Consider the following 19,258-nt stretch of genomic DNA (forward strand, 5'->3'; position numbering starts at 1 on the left):
TTTTTGTGTACATTTACATGTATATATTATAACAATAAGTGTAAATTAACCCTATAAATGCATATGATATCATTAGAACATTAAAGAATCATGTAAATAAATATTGATAATAGAAAATTAGATACTCTACATAAAATAAAGTACTTGTAGGTAGTAGGTTGGCCAAGGCACCATCCACCCGTTGAGATACTACCGCTAGAGAGTTAGGGGGTCCTTTGACTGGCCAGACAGTACTACATTGGATCCTTCTCTCTGGTTACAGTTCTTTCCCTTTGCCAACACATACACCGAATAGTCTGGCATATTCTTTACTTATTCTCCTCTGTCTGTCCTCATACACCTGACAACACTGAGATTACCAAACAATTCTTCTTCATCCAAGGGATTAACTACTGCACTTTAATCATTCAGTGGTTACTTTCCTCTTGGTAAGGGTAGAAGAGACTCTTTAGCTATGGTGAGCAGCTCTTCTAGGAGAAGGACACTCCAAAATCAAACCATTGTTCTCTAGTCTTGGGTAGTGCTATAGCCTCTGTACCATGGTCTTCCACTGACTTGGATTAGAGTTCTCTTGTTTGAGGGTACACTCGGGCACACTGTTCTATCTAGTTTCTCTTCCTCTTGTTTTGTTAAAGTTTTTACAGTTTATATAGGAAATATTTACCTTAATGTTGTTACTATTCTAAAAATATTTTATTTTTCCTTGTTTCCTTTCCTCACTGGGCTATTTTCCCTGTTGGGGCCCCTGGGCTTATAGCATCCTGCTTTTCCAACTAGGGTTGTAGCTTAGCATTTAATAATAATAATAATAATAATAATACTGTATAAATACTGTAATATAAATAACAGTATTTAATACATTACGTATACTGTATGTACATTTACATTTATACATAAATAATATAAATAGAGTGTAAGTGTACATGTATATACAGTACATATGTAGATATAAATAGTGTACGTGTTTATACTGTAGATATGTTTTTAGAACTCTTTTATTCTTATAACAAGATACGTAACTCACCTCTAACAATGACGATGATCTTGATAAATGATGATGATCTTGATAAATGACGATGAAACACCTGTGCAGTATGATGGAGGTGAAGAAGATGAAGATGATTTACTGCACAGGTTAATGAGAGCTTTACTGCTCCTCAGGTGACGCCTCATCGTCAGTTGAGAGGGGCGGTGGATCGTCAACGACAGCTTCCAGAAGAGCTGGAGAAACTGCAGGAGGCGGCGTAGTGGCTCCGTGGGAAGCCGGAGAGGCAGCAGGAGGAGCATCTGATGCTTCTGCAGATGGTTTTCGGCGCACTAGGAACATCGTGATGGGAAGTTGTTGACGTTTTTTCATCTGAGCAAAGATGCTCTTGTACAACGCCATTACAGCGTCAATACGGTTACTAAATTTGATGGCTCTGACCATATTATCATCAATTTCCTGCGCCCTGTGACCAAGGTAAGGCCACGTTCTTCAGCTTTGTCGTCGTCGCTGACATCGGCTGCCTCTTCTTCTTCCTCACTCGCTGATCTTATTTCGACAAGGTCCTTGTCAGTTAGGGGCTCCGAGTGGCACTTGATCAGTGAGTTGACGTCATCCGTCATGTCAGAGAAACCTTCGTTGGCTACTAACCGTGCCAGTCTCACAGCCTTATCTACGGCGGAGTGGTGAACTTCGTCTGGCGTAAAGCCCTCATAGTCATGAACAATGTCTGGCCACAATTTTCTCAAACTTGCATTCAATGTTTGCTGTTTTATCTCATTAAGAGCTTTCTGAATGTTGGCCAGGCACGTTGCAATGTTGTATTCCTGCCAATATCTCTTAAGGCCGAAGTCCTCGTCATCTTCATCGATGGAGGAGATGAGGCCCTCCATCGTGGACCTCGTGTAGAGGGCCTTGAAGGCCCGAATGACTCCCTGATCCATTGGTTGTATGAGGGAAGTGGTGTTGGGGGGCAGGAACTCCAATTGGACCCCGTCATAATGCAGATCCGTTGCATGTCCGCCTGCACAGTCCATCAAGAGGAGGACCTTTAAGGGCAGCCCATTCTCCGCAAGGTACAGCTTCACCTCTGGGATAAAGCAGTTCACGAACCAGTCGAGTGTGAGGGCTTTAGTTATCCATGCCTTTTTATTACTCATACAGTAGACGGGCAGCAAGGCTTTGTTTTTGTTTTTCAAAGCCCGAGGATTCATGGACATGTAAATTAAGCCGGGCTTAAGCATGAAGCCCGCGGCATTCCCGCACATGAAGAGAGTGACGCGATCTTTGTGGGCCTTGAACCCTTACTTCTTTACTTCGTCCTTGTAAAGGAACGTCCGGGACGGCATCCTCTTCCAGAAGAGGCCAGTCTCATCCATATTGAACACCTGCTCCGGGAGATAGCCACCTTCTTTAATTAATTTCGGGAACTCGTCCTCGACGTAACAAAGAGCTGCCTCTTGGTCTGCCGGGGCAGCCTCCAAATACAAAGGAACGCTGCGAAGGCCAAACCTCCTCTTGAATTTCTCGAACCAGCCCCTGCTGGCAACAAAACCACGTTTTTCTCGTGGGGCAGGATCATCATCTTCATCGTCATCATCACCTTCTTCGTCTTCGTTAAATTTTCCTTCAGGAACTAGGCTATCATACAGGGTTTTGGCTTTTGTTCGAATCATGTTGGTATCGAAACTAACCTTCTTTTCCCGACAGTCTGATATCCACATTGATAATGCATTCTCCATTTGCACAATCGTCTTATTACGAGGAGTTACAACGCGCTTAGTGTCCTTGGAGAACGTAATTGAGGCAGTTTTATGTATTTTAATTTCATCTTTTTTTATGTAGCGAACCGTCGATTCATTCACTCCGTAAATGCGGGCAACAGACGCACAGCTACTGCCTGCCTTAAGCATGTCCAATAATTTTACTTTCTCATTCACCGTCATCATTTTTCTCTTCATCTTGGGTTCACTAGAGGATGTAGAGGGTAGAGGACGTTTAGGAGCCATTTTCAAGGGCATCACAAGCACTATTTTACACTCAAAAGCACAAGAAAACAGCTAAACGTTTCAAGCGGCAAGACTGTGCAACACAAGCGAAGCGAGAGAAAACAAAGAATGCGGTCTCCCTTCGCGGGGCGCACGGCAGGGAGAGATGCTGGCAAAAGCGTCAAGGCGGCTTGGCCAGTAAGCTTGCGAGATTCTGGAGCCGAAATGGCCAGCAAATCAGAGAGGTGGATTTTGAGTTGCGCGCCATCTCCGTGTTGATACCTGATGTTCTACTATGCTCTCTGCCTTCTGCTAGCGCCCGCGTAACTCTCGCACCATTTATTCTAATTTTTTATATTTTTGAAAATCCGCGATGCACTGAGACCGCGAAACTTGAGCCGCAAAAATGGCGAGGGATTACTGTATTTCAATTTCCATAAAAAAATGCAACTCTGAAAGACTTAGTAAAACAAAAACGAGGACGAAAAATAAAGACAAAATTCGCCAGCACTAACCATTAAGCTGATGTTCTGTAATGAGCTCCTCTTCTGATTCAGACTCGTAAAAATGAGAACGCAAGTAAGGTATTATACTTATGGTATGTTGGCAATCATCACCTCCAATTGGAGCTTCTTCGTCAGTATACGGATGCTTCTTACAACACCAACTGTATTGGAAAAAAAAATCGTAAAATATGTAAAATATTAAATAAGAAAAGGAGTTAATGGAATAACTTGCAAATTCATACTACTGTCATTAAGCTTTACATCATACTATAAAAAATTTACCATAGACTATGTATAAAACAGGACACAGTACTGAATGTTGTAGATGTCCTATAACTTCTAGTACAGTAGTCAGTAATCAAGTGTGTCATTAACCCTTTTACCCCCAGGCTATTTGGAAATTTCCAACCCTTAACCCCCAAGGGTTCTTTTTTATTCAAGCACATTTTGCAGTATATATTTTTCAAATTGCTCTAACAGCCTTAATTTTTGTCATAGAGAGGTCAGGTTGGTCTCATTCTCTTGGAAAATGCCTGAATTTTCTCAAAAAATTATCAAAAAAAAAAAAAAAAATTGTAAATAGCATTTTTTTGCAGGGACGTACCGGTACGTCCATGGGGGTAAAGGGATGTGTTTTGTGAAACGTACCAGTACGTCCTTTGGGGGTAAAAGGGTTAAATGAAGAGTACACGTAATAATATCTACTTTTCCTTACTGTAATTGCTCAGTGCACTGAATACTTACTCATGACACTTCACTTGTGCCAGGGACATACGCTGATAAGGATCCTTAACCAGCATGCCTTCTAGTAACGATGAAAGGACAGGATCTAACTCCGGAGGTACGACTAGAGGTTTTTCACATATATTTTCGAAGAGCCGATACATATTCTCACCTTCAAATGGGTACTTCCCACTTGTTAAATTAAATCTGAAAAAAAAGTTGAAAATTAAACTATCTGATTTGCTACTCTTCCCTACATAAACATGTCTGGTTCGTTACATGTGATGGCACATATACCAAAACTGAGGTATATAACGCATCATATAAAGACATGAGGTAATTAAACATTCCAAAAACTAAAATATAAATTCTTGAATCCCTACATTATACTATTATCAAATGTTGAATTTAAAGTTTCTAATGAATTCTTAGTAAGCATTAGTAGAATATTCCTAATCCTAAAATTACAGACTGACTTAAGAATAAAACTATGGTCACTTATTAGAACTTTTAAAAACATTGATATCCAAAATGTAATTTTATAAAAAAATTACAAATTTGGAAGTAATTTGCCTTTTTCCTACCAATACAAACCTAGAGTTCTTTACATAGGAAGATGAAATCAGCAATAGTTGGCGTACAGCTATAAAAGTTTTATCGAGAAGTCAACAACTGTCCGGTTGATATCAGTGGCAGCAGGGAGAAGCACCGACTCCCTGCCCACTCATACCTTCTTCACTTTGATCGCAGACGGGACTTTCTCCTGGGAGTTAGGTTATGGCGGGTAAAGGTTTGTAGTGTTAGGAAAAATACAAATTACTTTCAAATTTGTGATTTGATCCTACACTTTTGAATCATCATTTGGGTTGGGCATTGGGGAATGAGACCTGCCCTTGAAGATTTGGATCCTCCATGGGATTGGAGGCCCAATTCTTCAGCAAGGTCTTTGCATCCTTCCGCTTGTGGGGCTTGCTCGTGAAAGAGGCTAGAAAGCTAGAGGAGGACCCTACTGCCACTGCAACTAAGGTTGGTTTCCATGGCCTGGCAATGCAATGAGAGGTCCCTACAATAGGCAAGAGTCCGCAAGAGTCAACACAAGGATATCTCGATTCCCTATGGGTCCTGGGATGGTAACTATCACTGGGCAGAGGAGTGACCTGTCTAGGTTGATGCTGCTCTTGAGTAGGTTCAATGGGAATTACTCCCAACCTTTCCCAGTCTGGATCAATGCTTAATGTTTTGACTTTGGTTCCTAAAGCCTCTTGGTAATGATGCTACCTGGAAGTGTGTCCCTCTTGCGATGGGAGCGGAAGCTGAGGGATTGCGGCCGGAAAAAGCGTTGGACTCCTAGCAACAGTGGGAGCCGAGTGAGAAGGCTTATGCACACCCTGAGCTGGTATTGCTGGTCCTAGGGCCTGGGGAGGAATTAAGTTGTGTTACTGATGTTTGTAGCACAACCCAACCTCGGGTCAGAGGGAGTTGAAGCATCAACGTGGTGCACAGCAACCTTCCCAGGAATTGCCATAAATGGGTCCATCAAAAATATCAAAGGAATAGGGATGACGGCAGTTGCTGCTCTAAGGATCTTCTGCAGGAGAGCCTTACGAGACCAACCTGGCGCCACCAGTTCACTGAGGACCTGTCCTGTAAGACACATGAAACTGGTCTGTACAAGCATCCCCTAGATTGTGAACAATTAATGCACACTATCACCAGCTCATAGATGATTTGCAGATACTTGAAAGTAACTACAAGAGAATCTGCTACTCGCCCTAATAGCGCAAGAAGTTGGTGCTCTAAATTGTGACTTGCGAACTACTTGACAGGTTAATTCACTCTCACCTGTGCGTGAGCGAGACACAGGAGGGTTAGTTGGAACGTACAGATGTTTAGCAACGTTCACTAACCTCTCTGGTGAATTCTGATGAGCAGAATGACCCTGGTAACTGTGTTCACTGAAGACTACAAGAGTCCTAAGAGATCCCAGCTGCATGAGTGCACTGGGTTGCAGGAGGATCATAATGATTATCTGCAAGCTCCTGAGAGCTCAGCTCCGAATAGCTTAAGGGGACAAGTGACGAGTTGTGCTGTCAATTCTGAGCTACCCGAAGTGGTGAACTCCCAGGCGAGGGCAGCCAATCACGCTTGTGTAGGTGTCTGCCAAATCCCGAAGGACCAGCAAGCTCAGAAAGGGGAGGGAGACCGAGGCCTTCCTCATACACCAACCCCAAAAGGAAGGTACGCTGTGAGGAAACTCTAAAGAGAACCACCCTTCAGAACCTCAGGTGGAAGAGGAGCAGCAGAGGATGAAGGTTTAGGGGGGCAGGAAGGACTCCCTCCTGTTGGCTCTAAAGGGTGAAGTGCCGAAGCCAATCCCCGCAGGAGCGGAAACCCTCTCCTGCTGTGCACCCTTCGTCAACACGTCCAGTAGCTGGTCCTTAGAAGGCGGAACCAAAAGTTCTAAGGAAGGCTACAGAAGCCAGAAGGTGTCTTGACAAGAGGACTCCAGTTGGGGGACCACTCTCTCTACCTTGCTAGGGGAGAAGTAAGAAGGAACCTGAACTGTAGATTGACAGTGTGTTAAATGACCATCACTTGCTCAACAGTTCCCTGGAGGAGACCGATCTAACAGAGTCAGAGGAGGATGGTACTCGGGGTGAGGGAAAGAAGTCCAGATTTCTTTGACCTCAAAGAGGACGCCGGAGGCAAAGAATCCCACTTGGACTTCTTACCCCTCCTCCTGCCATACCGTTCCCACTACCGTTCGGCACGCAAGGCAAGGACAGTGAGGGTTTGTGTTTTCCAGGATATGAATGTACCACAGGAGCCTGGGCAAATATACATGTCCTTACCCCTCCAGCACAGTCACACCACATTCTGAAAAGAAAGAAAAATAAAAGTTTAAATTTTAGCCAAATTCAGTTAGGTACATGGAATAAGACGACTGCCTTCTACCACAGCTAAGATCAAAGTGAAGAGGGTATGAGTGAGCGGGCAGGAAGAGGGAGCGGTGTGTCTTCGCTACCACTGGTGCTAGGCAGACGGTTGTTGATACCTCGTTAAAAGGTTTTATAGCTGTAAGCCACCTAGCGCTGATTTCTCCTCCTCAAGTAAATAACAACAGGTTTGTATTTTGTGTAAGAACAAATTAAAGTTGGTTTGAAATAAGTTAGATGTGTAGTTGTGTGTGTTTTACTATCAATGACTACAATAAAAACACTTAAATGTTAATACAGTGAACCCTCGCTACTTCGCGGTTCGACAATCGCGGATTCACCACTTCGCGGGGTTTTCCCATAACCCATATATATATACATATCGCGGATTTTCCGGAAAATTCGAAAATACCGCGAAATCTGAAGATAACCAAATACGATATTTTGTTACCTGTAATTCCATTAATACTGTAATTAGTAATATCTGCTCTTACTGATTGTTCATTGCATTACATATGATATATAATTCAGCACAGAAAGAAATAAAACACGAAAAGAGAATGTGATCATACGATAATTCAGTACGTAGTAAAATTAAATCGAACATGAAACGCAAATCAGATGCAGTCATACCATATTAGAATGGTGTGTACTGTAATGGATGTGCTTCTTTTCCATGAATCTTTTGTATGTATACGTACGTAGTACAGTACTGCATCCAATAATATTCTTTGTTGCAAAAATCACATTTCGAATAAGTACTGTAAGCGTACGAGAGAGAGAGAGAGAGAGAGAGAGAGAGGAGAGAGAGAGAGCGTAAAATAGCGTACGTACGTAAATTTTTATTATTATTGTTATTATTATTATTATTGTTGTTGTTGTTAATAAAATTATTATTGTTATTATTATTAATCATTATTATTATTATTATTACTGTACTGTACAGTATTATTATCATTATTTATTATTATTACGGTACCCTTGTACTTAATCTACGTACGTTCAGTATGCGCGGGGCATCTTCTATGAGTAACCAACGCACCATGTACTGTAAGACGGGTTGTGATTGGTTCAAGCGCTGACAGATGACGAATCAAAACTCAAGTTTTGTTATCTAGCCTGTGATTGGTGTTTTGCCCGCATCTTCAACTTCCAGCATCACAGTTCTCGCGGGTCTGCATCGTTCACTTTCTCTTTCCGCGTATTGCTGAGTAGACGTTCTTAACTTTGTGAAGTTTAATCTGGGCTGTGTGCGACTGTTTTAAGTTGAACTTTTTGTTGAACTTTCTGTTACAATGGCTCCCAAGCGTTCTGCTTCTAGTAAGGCTGGTAGTGAGCCTAAACGCCACCGAAGAATGATGACGATAGCTGAGAAGGTTACGCTTCTCGACATGTTAAAAGATGGTAGAAGTTACGCGGCCGCCGGCCGCCATTTTGGCATCAACGAATCCACCGTTCGCTACATCAGGAAGGACGAGGCGAACATTAGAAAGACTGCTGCAATCACCTTTAGCAGATCAGCGAAGCGAGTCGTTACAACGCGTAATAAAACGATCGTACGCATGGAAGGTGCTTTAGCTGTGTGGATTGCCGACTGTCGGAAGAAGAACATAGCGTTGGATACGAACACCATCCGAACAAAGGCTTTGAGCTTGTATGAGAATTTTGCGGCAAAGGAACCTCATGACGACGATGGCGACCATGCTGAAGAAGATGATGATGTAGATGATCCTCAACCAGGGACCTCCACTGATTCCCAGCGTCAGAAACAACGTTTTTCCGCCAGCAAAGGATGGTTCGCGAAGTTTCAGAAACGCTTCGCCCTGAAAAGCGTTTCCCTGCATGGGGAGTCTGCTTCCGCTGACACTGCCGCTGCTGAAACTTACGTGAACCAGACTTTCAAGAACATTATCGCTGAAGGTGGATACAAGCCGGAACAAGTGTTTAATATGGATGAAACCGGCTTGTTTTGGAAGAGAATGCCGTCGCGAACTTTCCTGTTCAAAGAGGAAGCCAAAGCCTCTGGCTTTAAGGCATTCAAGGATCGCGTTACCCTCGTGATGTGTGGCAATGCTGCTGGATTTTTGTTAAAGCCGGGGCTTATTTATAAGTCGAAAAATCCTCGCGCTTTGAAAAACAAAAATAAGAATCTCCTTCCCGTGTACTGGATGCATAATCAAAAAGCATGGATTTACGAAGATGCTGACCTCCAACTGGTTCCACCAGTGTTTCATCCCGCAAGTCCATGAATATCTCTTAGAGAAGGGCTTGCCATTCAAGATCCTTCTCCTTATGGATAACGCTGGTGGACACGCAACTGACCTGTCGCGTGAGGGCGTTCAGGTTGAGTTCCTGCCACCCAACACCACGTCATTAATTCAACCAATGGACCAGGGGGTTATCAGGGCGTTCAAGGCCCTCTACACGAAGAATACCTTGGCGGACCTCGTTGCGTGTGTGGATGCTGCCCAAGATGACGAGGATGAAGACTTCAACTTGAAGGCGTACTGGCGGCAGTACACCATAGCCACGTGCCTGCAGAATATTCAAAAGGCACTTCAAGAGATGAAACCTGCAACCGTAAATGCGAGCTGGAAGAAGCTGTGGCCCGATATTGTTTACGACGACAAGGGATTTACTCCGTCGGAAATCCAACACTCTGCAATACGGAAATCTGTGCAGTTGGCTGCCATAATTGGGGGTGACGGGTTTGGCGACATGACGACTGAAGACGTCGACGAGTTGTTGGACTGCCATTCCCAGCCCCTAACTGACGCAGACCTCGAAGACCTGACGAAATCGGCAAGTGAGGAAGAGAGTGAGGGTACCCAGGAAGAGACCCAAGAAAATGTAGAAGAAACGGGCTTAACATTAGAACGGCTCGCCAAGTTCTGCAACCATATGAAGGAGGCGAAAGAAATGTTGCAAGAGTGGGACGAGGATATGGTTCGCTCGATGCAATTCTGCAACAAGGTCGATGACATCACGACTCCCTACAGGATGCTCTTGGATCGAAAAAAGAAGCAGCGGCAACAACTTCCGATCACAATGTTTTTTCAGCCTCGCAAAAAAGAGCCAGTTCCTCCTGCTAGTACGCCTTCGGAAGAAATTGAAGAAGTTGAAGAGGTGTCCCAGGAAAAGACACCTCCGTCTGAAGAGACGTAAAATACTATCATTGACTGCACAGTAGAACACATCATCAGCTTCATCATCATCATTTCTACTGTGCAGCAAATTCATCGCCATCGTCATTCAAGTTTTTCTTGAACTTCTTTCGTGGTGAGTACAGTAACAATCTTTATTTTTTACTTTAACCTGTTTTATAGTTTAGTAATGTACGTACTGTATGCATTAAGTTAAAGGGAAGGTTTTAAAAGTCTACATGTTGTAACCTATCATATTTTTTTTGTTTAAAATTTACATTTACGTACGTAAAACAATATCTCTCTCTCTCTCTCTCTCTCTCTCTCTCTCTCTCTCTCTCTCTCTCTCTCTCTCTCTCAAATTGTTTTCCTGCTTTGCTACGTACAAGTACTGTATAATTTATATTTGTAAGGTAACATATTTTGTAAATGCTTTGTACTGTAAATACTGTATGTACTGTATCATTATTTATCACTATCATCATGCGTGTTAAATGCCTTGTTTGTTCTGAGCGTGGTTGTTTACTGAGCGTACACGCCGTCGTTTCAGGCGGCGTCATAAAGAAAAAGATTTCATTTGGAAGTCCTAAGAAAAATGCGTACTGTAAACTAAAACATTGGTAATAAAAAAATCAACATACAGTACTGTATAATCAATATAATCGATGCAAAAACTAACCATACGTACATATATGTGTACACTAAATGAGTTTGTTTCTTCATTATGATCAGAGATGAACGTAAACAAAACATTGGTTGCCATTTTTTATCGTGCTTTTTAGGTGTTTAGGAAACACATGATATAAAATCGCCTTTAATATTTGTGCCTGTTTTAGTTTAGGGTGCTGTAGTACATGCATTAAGTGTTCTGTACATTAAAGGGTGGTTTGTTAACAGTACTACGTACAAGGGAAGGTTTTAAAAGTCCGAATATACATGTTAAATAAATAGGTAAATATGCTGTCACTACTTCGCGGATTTTCACCTATCGCGCCCGCGTCTGGAACCTATCTACCGCGATAAACGAGGGTTCACTGTACAGTATTTCTGGGATCAATCCTGTGCCGCCCAGTGAAATGCTCCTAATGCACCATTTCTAAGGAATATAACTGCTAATATTACCAGATAAAAAATGTATAGGAATGCTAGGTTGAACTAGCTCACTCACCTAATGGTGTCGGTATAAACTGGGGCGAAATACCAGAGGTCTCGTGCCATTTAGACTTCTCCTCTTCGAAATCCCTCAATAGTGAGGTGCGGTTCAACCTCCCCTGCCTCGCAGATCAGTACTGCTAACTCTACCCACGCTTGCCCATCACTCCTTTCTAGCACCTGTTGTTATTAAGTCCGTGTTTTTTCTCGTGTTTACCCTTGGATTTATCATTATTTTCACATCGATGGCCGATTCCCAAGATACCCCATCGAAGTTAAGTACTTTATCCATGAGTTTAAGCGTGATTGGGCAGTGTAGCCTTTGTTTTTATTAATTGAGAAGTGTTTATATATGAACGGCGTCCCCGTTCTTACCGTTCATGGTTCGGCTCTGCCCTTTCTCGCTAGTTCGTCCGTCATTAATATTCGTTCGAACTTTTAGGAGTTTTTTCCTTACATTCAGATAGTACACCGATTATATGCTTTCATCTAGCATTATTTTTATGTTATCCTATGATATCAGTGTTAGTGTTTCATCAAGGCGTAGGTTATGTTGGTATGCCTGCATTCGTGCATGTTGGTGGATAGCGTCACCATTGAGATTGTTTCGCTAGTTCTAGGAGCAATTAAAGACGACCGTCTCACTTATTGTTATTAAACCTTTTAGTTTTATTACGCTCCACCTAGTTTTACATTTGGTTCGAGTGGGACTCTCGCGTATCTTTGTTTTTACTGTTCGATCTACCGCTTCAGTAACTAGGTTGGTACCCCTGCTTTCCATCTGCGGATGGCGTCATGCTTCCTCCCTTACCGCTCGCCCGAGTCCCTCTCTCGCCATATTATTTCTGCATGCCTAGCCTTACTTACGTGATTTCGCTTTTAATTCATTAATTATCTTTATGTATTTGTGCATCGATATTGTATTTATTGCTTTACTCCGTTATGATCATATTTTTGGGATTTTTCATGTCATGTTGAGGGGATCTCCAGTTGGTAGCCCTGTCTACCACCACCCGCACTGGTGATTCCCCGGTACCATTCCCCACAGGTTGGGGAGGCTATTCCATCCCCCCCTCCTCCAGTGTACACCCTTCCTCTCACTCGATGGTTGTTGGTTATGACATACGGGTCAAGTATGCTTGTTCCTCAGTCTTCCCTCAACGTTCCGACATATTGTGGACTGAGTGTACCCACGGGGTGTGACTTAGTCTCATTCATACCGGGCGTTTTTCGTCTCCCCCCCTCCCGTCGCCCCGATTGGCCATCGGTCGGGGGAGGTGGAGGGCCAGGACCACCGGGGACTATCACACGTGATTAGTCGGTATTCCTATACCTTCTTGGTGTAACCTTTGCTTTTAGCTATGGTTGTAAGAATGAGCACTTCTAATTAGGAGTGTCCCCACCTACGGTACCTCCTGCTATTATCGTCCGCATAGGACTTATTAATATCCCATATCATTATATATTATATTCTACATGGATCATTACCTTCGTCCCGGTACCTCCGGTAGGGTAGTGGGGGTTCCATTGGCTCCCCCCGCGCTCCCCCGTTGTACCCTCCCGTCATCAGACATCGGAGCCTCCGGGCTCTTAACTACAGGATCTGTTGACACTGACACAGTTTTTGATTCCTAACCTCCCTCCGGGAGCCCTATTCAATTACAGACATTAGTTTTAGATCATAATTGGAGTTCTCTATTTATGTATTTTAAGGATGTATCTTAAGTTACTTTAAGTTTACTTTAAGTTACTTTAAGTTTACTTTACCAGCCCTGTTCCCCGGCCCCTGGGGCCCCGGAACTAGTTATGATTATCATTATTCATCACTGTTTTGCATCCTTTTTTCATCCCCGGCTCTGCCGGGTTGCTCTTGGAATAGTCTCAGTTCTCTGCATGTTTAGTCTAAGGCTATACATTTTATTTTATTGGCAGGTCCCGGACCCTCCGGGACCCCTTACAGAGAAACTAGTAGATGCTCATAGACTATTCCTTTTACAGGTGGTCCGTTGCCGGATGACAGCCTGCGCGGCCGTCCTTCAACAACCTTGCGGACATGCGGTCTGTCGGTCCCACGCTGACTGTGGGATTCAGATGGACGATATTGTTGTATGGCACCCTGACAACTGCCTTGTCTGTTATGACCTTATCTCCACCCTCTCTTCAGATTCGGTGAGCCTCTTTCAGTCGTTTTTGTATTTACATCCCTTTGCCTTCTGTTATGAATCTTCGGTTTCATTCATCAGTTTGTCCCTCGGGTTTGCTAACCTCATCCCCGTCCTTTCAGAGTTCACAGGCGGCTAAAACCTCAGCAAGAGCCACTTTGAAAGTGTGGGTAGGCGGCTTCGCCCGTAACGTTAAGGCCAAGAAGCCCTACGTCCTCTCCGAAGATTATTGTAATCTTATCTACCCAAACGCAAAATCTTCGGCAGCATTGCCTAAGGAAGTGGCGGCCCCTATAATTGCCGACATTGCAGAAACTGTGGAACTCAATCTCGTTCAGGATACGGACATCGCTGACGACCCGGACCCCATTGAAGACAATGTTGCGGCTCTGAACTTAGACATAGAGCCCATGGTTTTAGACGAATCGGAAACAGGTAAGGTGGTAGGTGAGGCAGGTGGGTCTGGCGCTAAGACCTCTCTTCTTAGCCCCTCTTTTTCTTCAACTTCTAATAATTCTTCCTTTATAGGTTTTGAAGGGAACCGCGAATCCTCTCCGAGATCGCACCCGGTTCCTCCCAAGGTCAAATCTCAGAAGAGACCTTTAGTGAGGACTCGTAAGAATCCCACACTACCTAGATCATCCAAGCCCAAGAAGGCTCCCCTCCCCAGAGCCCCTAGTGGCTCGGCTAGCACCGCCCCTATGTCTCAGGACCCGGGAGTGCAGTCATCCCCCTTAGTTACCACGACCAACCTCGACCCGGTGGCTCTCGCCAATATGATGACGAGGGTCGTTTCAGAGCAGATTAGCTCTATGCTTTCTGCCGTCACCAGGAGACTAGACACCCTGGAAGGAGGACTGCCTCAACAACAGCAGTTCCTCATCCCGGACGCCTCAAAACTCCCGCCTTTCACGAAGAACAACCCGTGGAAAATGGCACTCCACTGTCCTTTCACGGACGGAATGTTAACCATTGAGGGTTTTGGGACCCGGCCCATTGAAGATTTTGAGTTCTTCCCTCCCGGCCTTCAATTCCCTTTCCCCGGCTTCGCCCGGCTTACGGAAGAGGCTCTTGTCCAGCTAGATAAGGTCCCTAAAGAGACCGTTATCTTTCCGAAGGAACAGGCTCAGTCTGTTTGGGTTAGAACCTTAAACGAGTGGGGTTGTACAAACACCATGCTGACCCCCCACAAGAGTACTTACACCATGTTTCTTGTGGACGAACAGACCCCCACACCTTGCGTCACACAAATGGTTGAATTAGCCCTTCAGGCAGTGGCCGAAGATAAACCTTTGCCACAACTCCGGGAGACAGATCCTACATCTCTTCTGCTCCCATCAGATAATGAATGTTGGCTTAACATCCAATCGACATTCACTTCTGGTAAGCTATCCGCTGACTGTGCATCGACGCAATTCAGCGAACGCCTCCCAAGACTACCTGAAACCTTAATCCGACTCGAGTTCGAGTCCCGGTCTAGGTTTAGCCGGAGCCTCAACGTCTCGACTATGGCGGAGATGTTTTCTCTTACCTATGAGAGGAACACGCCTTTAAGGTTATGACTAAAGCCACCCTGCAATCTTTGTTAGCAGATTGCTATGACTTCTTGGTGGCCAGAAGACGTTGCCGTAAGCATGTCTTGTCTGAAGCTACTATCCGCCATGAGCCGAATAAGCTCATTAAAGCCTCTGCTTGGGGTCCGGACCTGTTCCCGGAGGACATGGTCAACTCGGTATTGAGCGAAGCTGCCAGAGTAAACCAGAGCCTTAAGGTCCGTTGGGGCCTCACTCCCAAACGGAAGTTCGAACAATCGAGCATTCACTCCCGGGGCAAGAAGAGGCTACGCCCTTATAGCTCTACTCAATTCCGCCAACCTCTTCAAGTAGTCCAGTCGGTCCCGGTCACTCAGGGCATCCAGCCCTCTACCTCCAAGTCTCAGCCCCAAGAGAAGTATGTCCTCGTCCATGAAAGCCAAGTGGCCTCGAACTCGTTTACCTCTCCTGTTTATAACCCGGTCTATGAGTCCCGGGTTTCCTCCCAAGGATACCAACGAGGCAAGGGCCCCGGTTCGAGAGGTTCTTTTCAGAACAGAGGCAAAGGGAGATATTTCTCTCGTGGAAAAGGGTCACGTGGTGGCCGAGGCGGTAAAACCTCCAACTATTGAAGATCTTCAGGTAGGAGGGAGACTTTTTTGCGTTCCGGAGTCGCTGGAGGTTCAGTCCTTGGGCCTTCAGCATAATCTCCAAGGGCCTGGGGTGGAGTTGGATAGAAGGGCCTCCTCCACCGAACAAATTCCATCAACCCTCGACACCGGACCTACTTCTGTTTACCCAAGATCTTCTTCGCAAGAACGCGATCAAGGAAACGAAACATCTGAAGTTTCAAGGTCGCTTATTCAGCGTTCCGAAGAAAGACTCCGACAGCCGGAGGGTCATCCTCGATCTGTCCCGACTAAACTTGTCCATTCAATGCGACAGGTTTCACATGCTTACCGTCTCGCAGGTGCGAACCTTGCTTCCCCGTGGGGCAGTCACCACCTCCATCGATCTTACCGATGCTTACTATCACGTTCCAATAGCGAGACACTTCCGCCCATTCCTAGGATTCAGACTGGACAACAAGGCTTACACGTTCAAAGTGATGCCTTTCGGGCTCAACATCGCGCCCAGAATCTTCACGAAACTGGCGGAATCGGTCATTCAGGAACTCCGATCCCACGGAATCCAAGTCGTCGCATACCTGGACGATTGGCTAATCTGGTCAGACAACGTCGAGGATTGTCTCAAGGCAACAAACAAGGTGATCCAGTACCTTCAGTTTCTGGGATTCCAAATAAACTTCAGAAAGTCTCGTCTGACACCAGAGACCAGATTTCAGTGGCTGGGATTGCGGTGGGACCTACGTTCTCACACTCTATGTCTCCCCAGGTCCAAGAGGATAGAGATTGCGAAAAATACCAAACGCTTTCTCGGGGAAAAGATAACTTCCAGAAGGAACCAGGAGAAGATTCTAGGGTCCCTACAATTCGCTTCAGTGACAGACCTCCTTCTGAAAGCGAAACTGATAGACATCAACCGGGTTTGGCGCTCCAGAGCAAACAACATATGTCGAGACAAGAAGACACGCCTTCCTCCCATTCTTCGGAAGAGGCTTCTCCCATGGACAACCGCCAAGAGCCTATCAAAGTCGGTTCCGTTGCAGTACCCCCCTCCAAGGATAGTCATCCACACGGATGCCTCCCTATCAGGTTGGGGAGGCTATTCCCAACACAGGAAGGTTCAGGGCCTTTGGTCCACAATGTTCCAACAATTCCACATAAACGTCCTGGAGGCCATGGCGGTCTTACTAACTTTGAAACGTCTTTCCCCGGCCAAGAAACAACATCTGAGGATAGTCCTCGACAACGAAGTCATAGTCCGTTGTCTAAACAGAGGGGGCTCCAAGTCAGGTCCCATCAATCATGTGATGGTAGCAATCTTCTCCCTGGCGGCCTCAAACCAATGGCACCTATCAGCCGTCCATCTGGCTGGAGTTCGGAACGTTGTGGCAGACGCACTCTCCAGGACGACACCGTTGGAGTCAGAATGGTCACTAGATCGCAAATCCTTTCAATGGATCCTCTCCCAAGTGCCGGATCTCCAGGTAGATCTCTTCGCGACGGAGTCCAACCACAAACTGAAATGTTATGTGGCCCCCAACCTGGACCCTCGGGCTTACGCCACGGATGCCATGTCTCTCGACTGGAACACCTGGGAAAGGATTTACCTTTTCCCACCGGTGAACCTACTGATGAAGGTGCTGGACAAACTTCGAACCTTCAAAGGTCAAGTAGCCCTGGTGGCCCCCAATTGGCCCAAGAGCAATTGGTTTCCTCTTTTACTGGAGCTGAATCTCCACCCTCACCAGATTCCCAACCCGACTTTGACACAGATAGTACAAACGTGCACTGTGTTCGCTTCCTCAAACATTCGGAACACCCTAACTTTATGGACTTCATGAAGTTTGCGGCACACAAAGGGGCTAACATAGACCCCCAGAATACTTTATTCTTAGAATCTGACAAGAGAGACTCCACTCTTCGTCAATATGACTCAGCGGTCAAAAAACTAGCAAAGTTTTTGAAGGATTCTAATACTGTCTTTATGACACCTAACCTAACAGTAACCTTTTTTAGAACCTTGTTTGAGTCGGGCTTAGCAGCTAACACTATTACTACCATCAAGTCTGCCTTGAAGAAGATTTTCCTAATCGGCTTTAATATAGATCTAACAGATTCATTGCTAGCTTCGATCACAAGAGCCTGTGCCAGACTGAGACCATCTTCTCGTCCTAGCTCGATTTCCTGGTTTCTCAATGATGTTCTTAAACTAGCGTCAGAAACCGTCAACGATTCATGTGAGTATATCCCTCTACAGTACTCAGAAAAACTCTCTTTCTCGTGAGTTTAGCATCTGGCGCCAGGATTTCGGAATTAGCTGCCTTATCAAGAGACCCAGGCCACATTGAGTTCCTTCCGTCAGGAGAGGTCCTCCTCTCCCTAGACAAGGTCTTCTTGGCCAAAAATGAAGACCCTCAGAATAGATGGTCCTCCTGGAAAATTATCCCTCTCCCTCAGGATCCCTCCCTATGCCCGGTTACCACTCTAAAGTCCTTTCTATCAAGGACTTCCTATAAGACCTCGGGACCCTTATTCATCAGAGAGCGGGGAGGGACTATAACTTTGAAAGGGATCAGACAACAGATCTTGTATTTCATTAAACAGGCTAATCCAGAGTCTTTTCCTCACGTCTACGACATTCGGGCGGTAGCGACCTCAATAAATTTTTTCCATCCGGTATATTTAGAGAGATCTGTAGATCTCTCTAAATATACCGGATGGAAATCCCCCTCAGTGTTCAAGCGGCACTATCTTAAACATCTAGAGGCCCTTCAACTCGCTACCGTAGCCGCAGGGAGCGTGGTATCCCCCGGACAAATTCCTTCCTAACTAATTCCTGAATCCGATATCTTCCACCTTCTTCCTCTTACCTGCCTCACTTACAGTTCCTACCTGAGTTCGGTTTGTTATATCACACCCATGGGTGTTCCCATTTCGTAACATTGCTTATTTTATTATCATTGATCAATTTACTTTTACCATACGAACTGTATTTCTTTAGTGTCCAAGTTTATATAGTATGTTCCAGTATTTGACCTTAGTTGGTTTTATTTCAAGTTTACTGTTCATTTGTCTTCCCTTACTGGGATATTATACCTTATCATGCTGATGTTATTAAAGACGACCGTCTTCTACGTTAACTCTTGATTAAACCACTAATTGTTATGTTGATTTTAATTCGTTCCCTTATAGTTAATGAAGTTTGGGTTCGTTTCTCTGGTACTATTTCACTGGGCGGCACAGGATTGAGCCCAGAAAAGGGATTTTGACGAAGGAAAAATCTATTTCTGGGCGAGAGACCTGTGCCGCCCAGTGAACCCACCCTAGTTGCTCCCCCCCTGATCAGACCCCAAACTTAAGGGTGCTGTAAGGAGTGATGGGCAAGCGTGGGTAGAGTTAGTAGTACTGATCTGCGAGGCAGGGGAGGTTGAACCGCACCTCACTATTGAGGGATTTCGAAGAGGAGAAGTCTAAATGGTACGAGACCTCTGGTATTTCGCCCCAG

General features: G+C 44.9%; 1 protein-coding gene across 2 annotated transcripts in view; it reads right to left on the bottom strand.

Moving 5' to 3' along the window:
• The window catches only part of Lkb1 (Lkb1 kinase), an 82,751-nt gene that overhangs the window by 6,395 nt on the left and 57,098 nt on the right, over positions 1-19,258 (bottom strand). For both annotated transcript variants that reach the window (XM_068346722.1, XM_068346721.1), the window contains exons 7-8: positions 4,224-4,409; positions 3,489-3,640 (exon numbers count right to left, since the gene is read on the bottom strand). In XM_068346722.1, coding sequence (XP_068202823.1) covers positions 3,489-3,640; positions 4,224-4,409 — 338 coding nt within the window. The remainder of the gene's footprint in view (positions 1-3,488; positions 3,641-4,223; positions 4,410-19,258) is intronic.

This window comes from Palaemon carinicauda, chromosome 22 (assembly GCF_036898095.1).
Source record: "Palaemon carinicauda isolate YSFRI2023 chromosome 22, ASM3689809v2, whole genome shotgun sequence".
Lineage (NCBI taxonomy): Eukaryota > Metazoa > Arthropoda > Malacostraca > Decapoda > Palaemonidae > Palaemon > Palaemon carinicauda.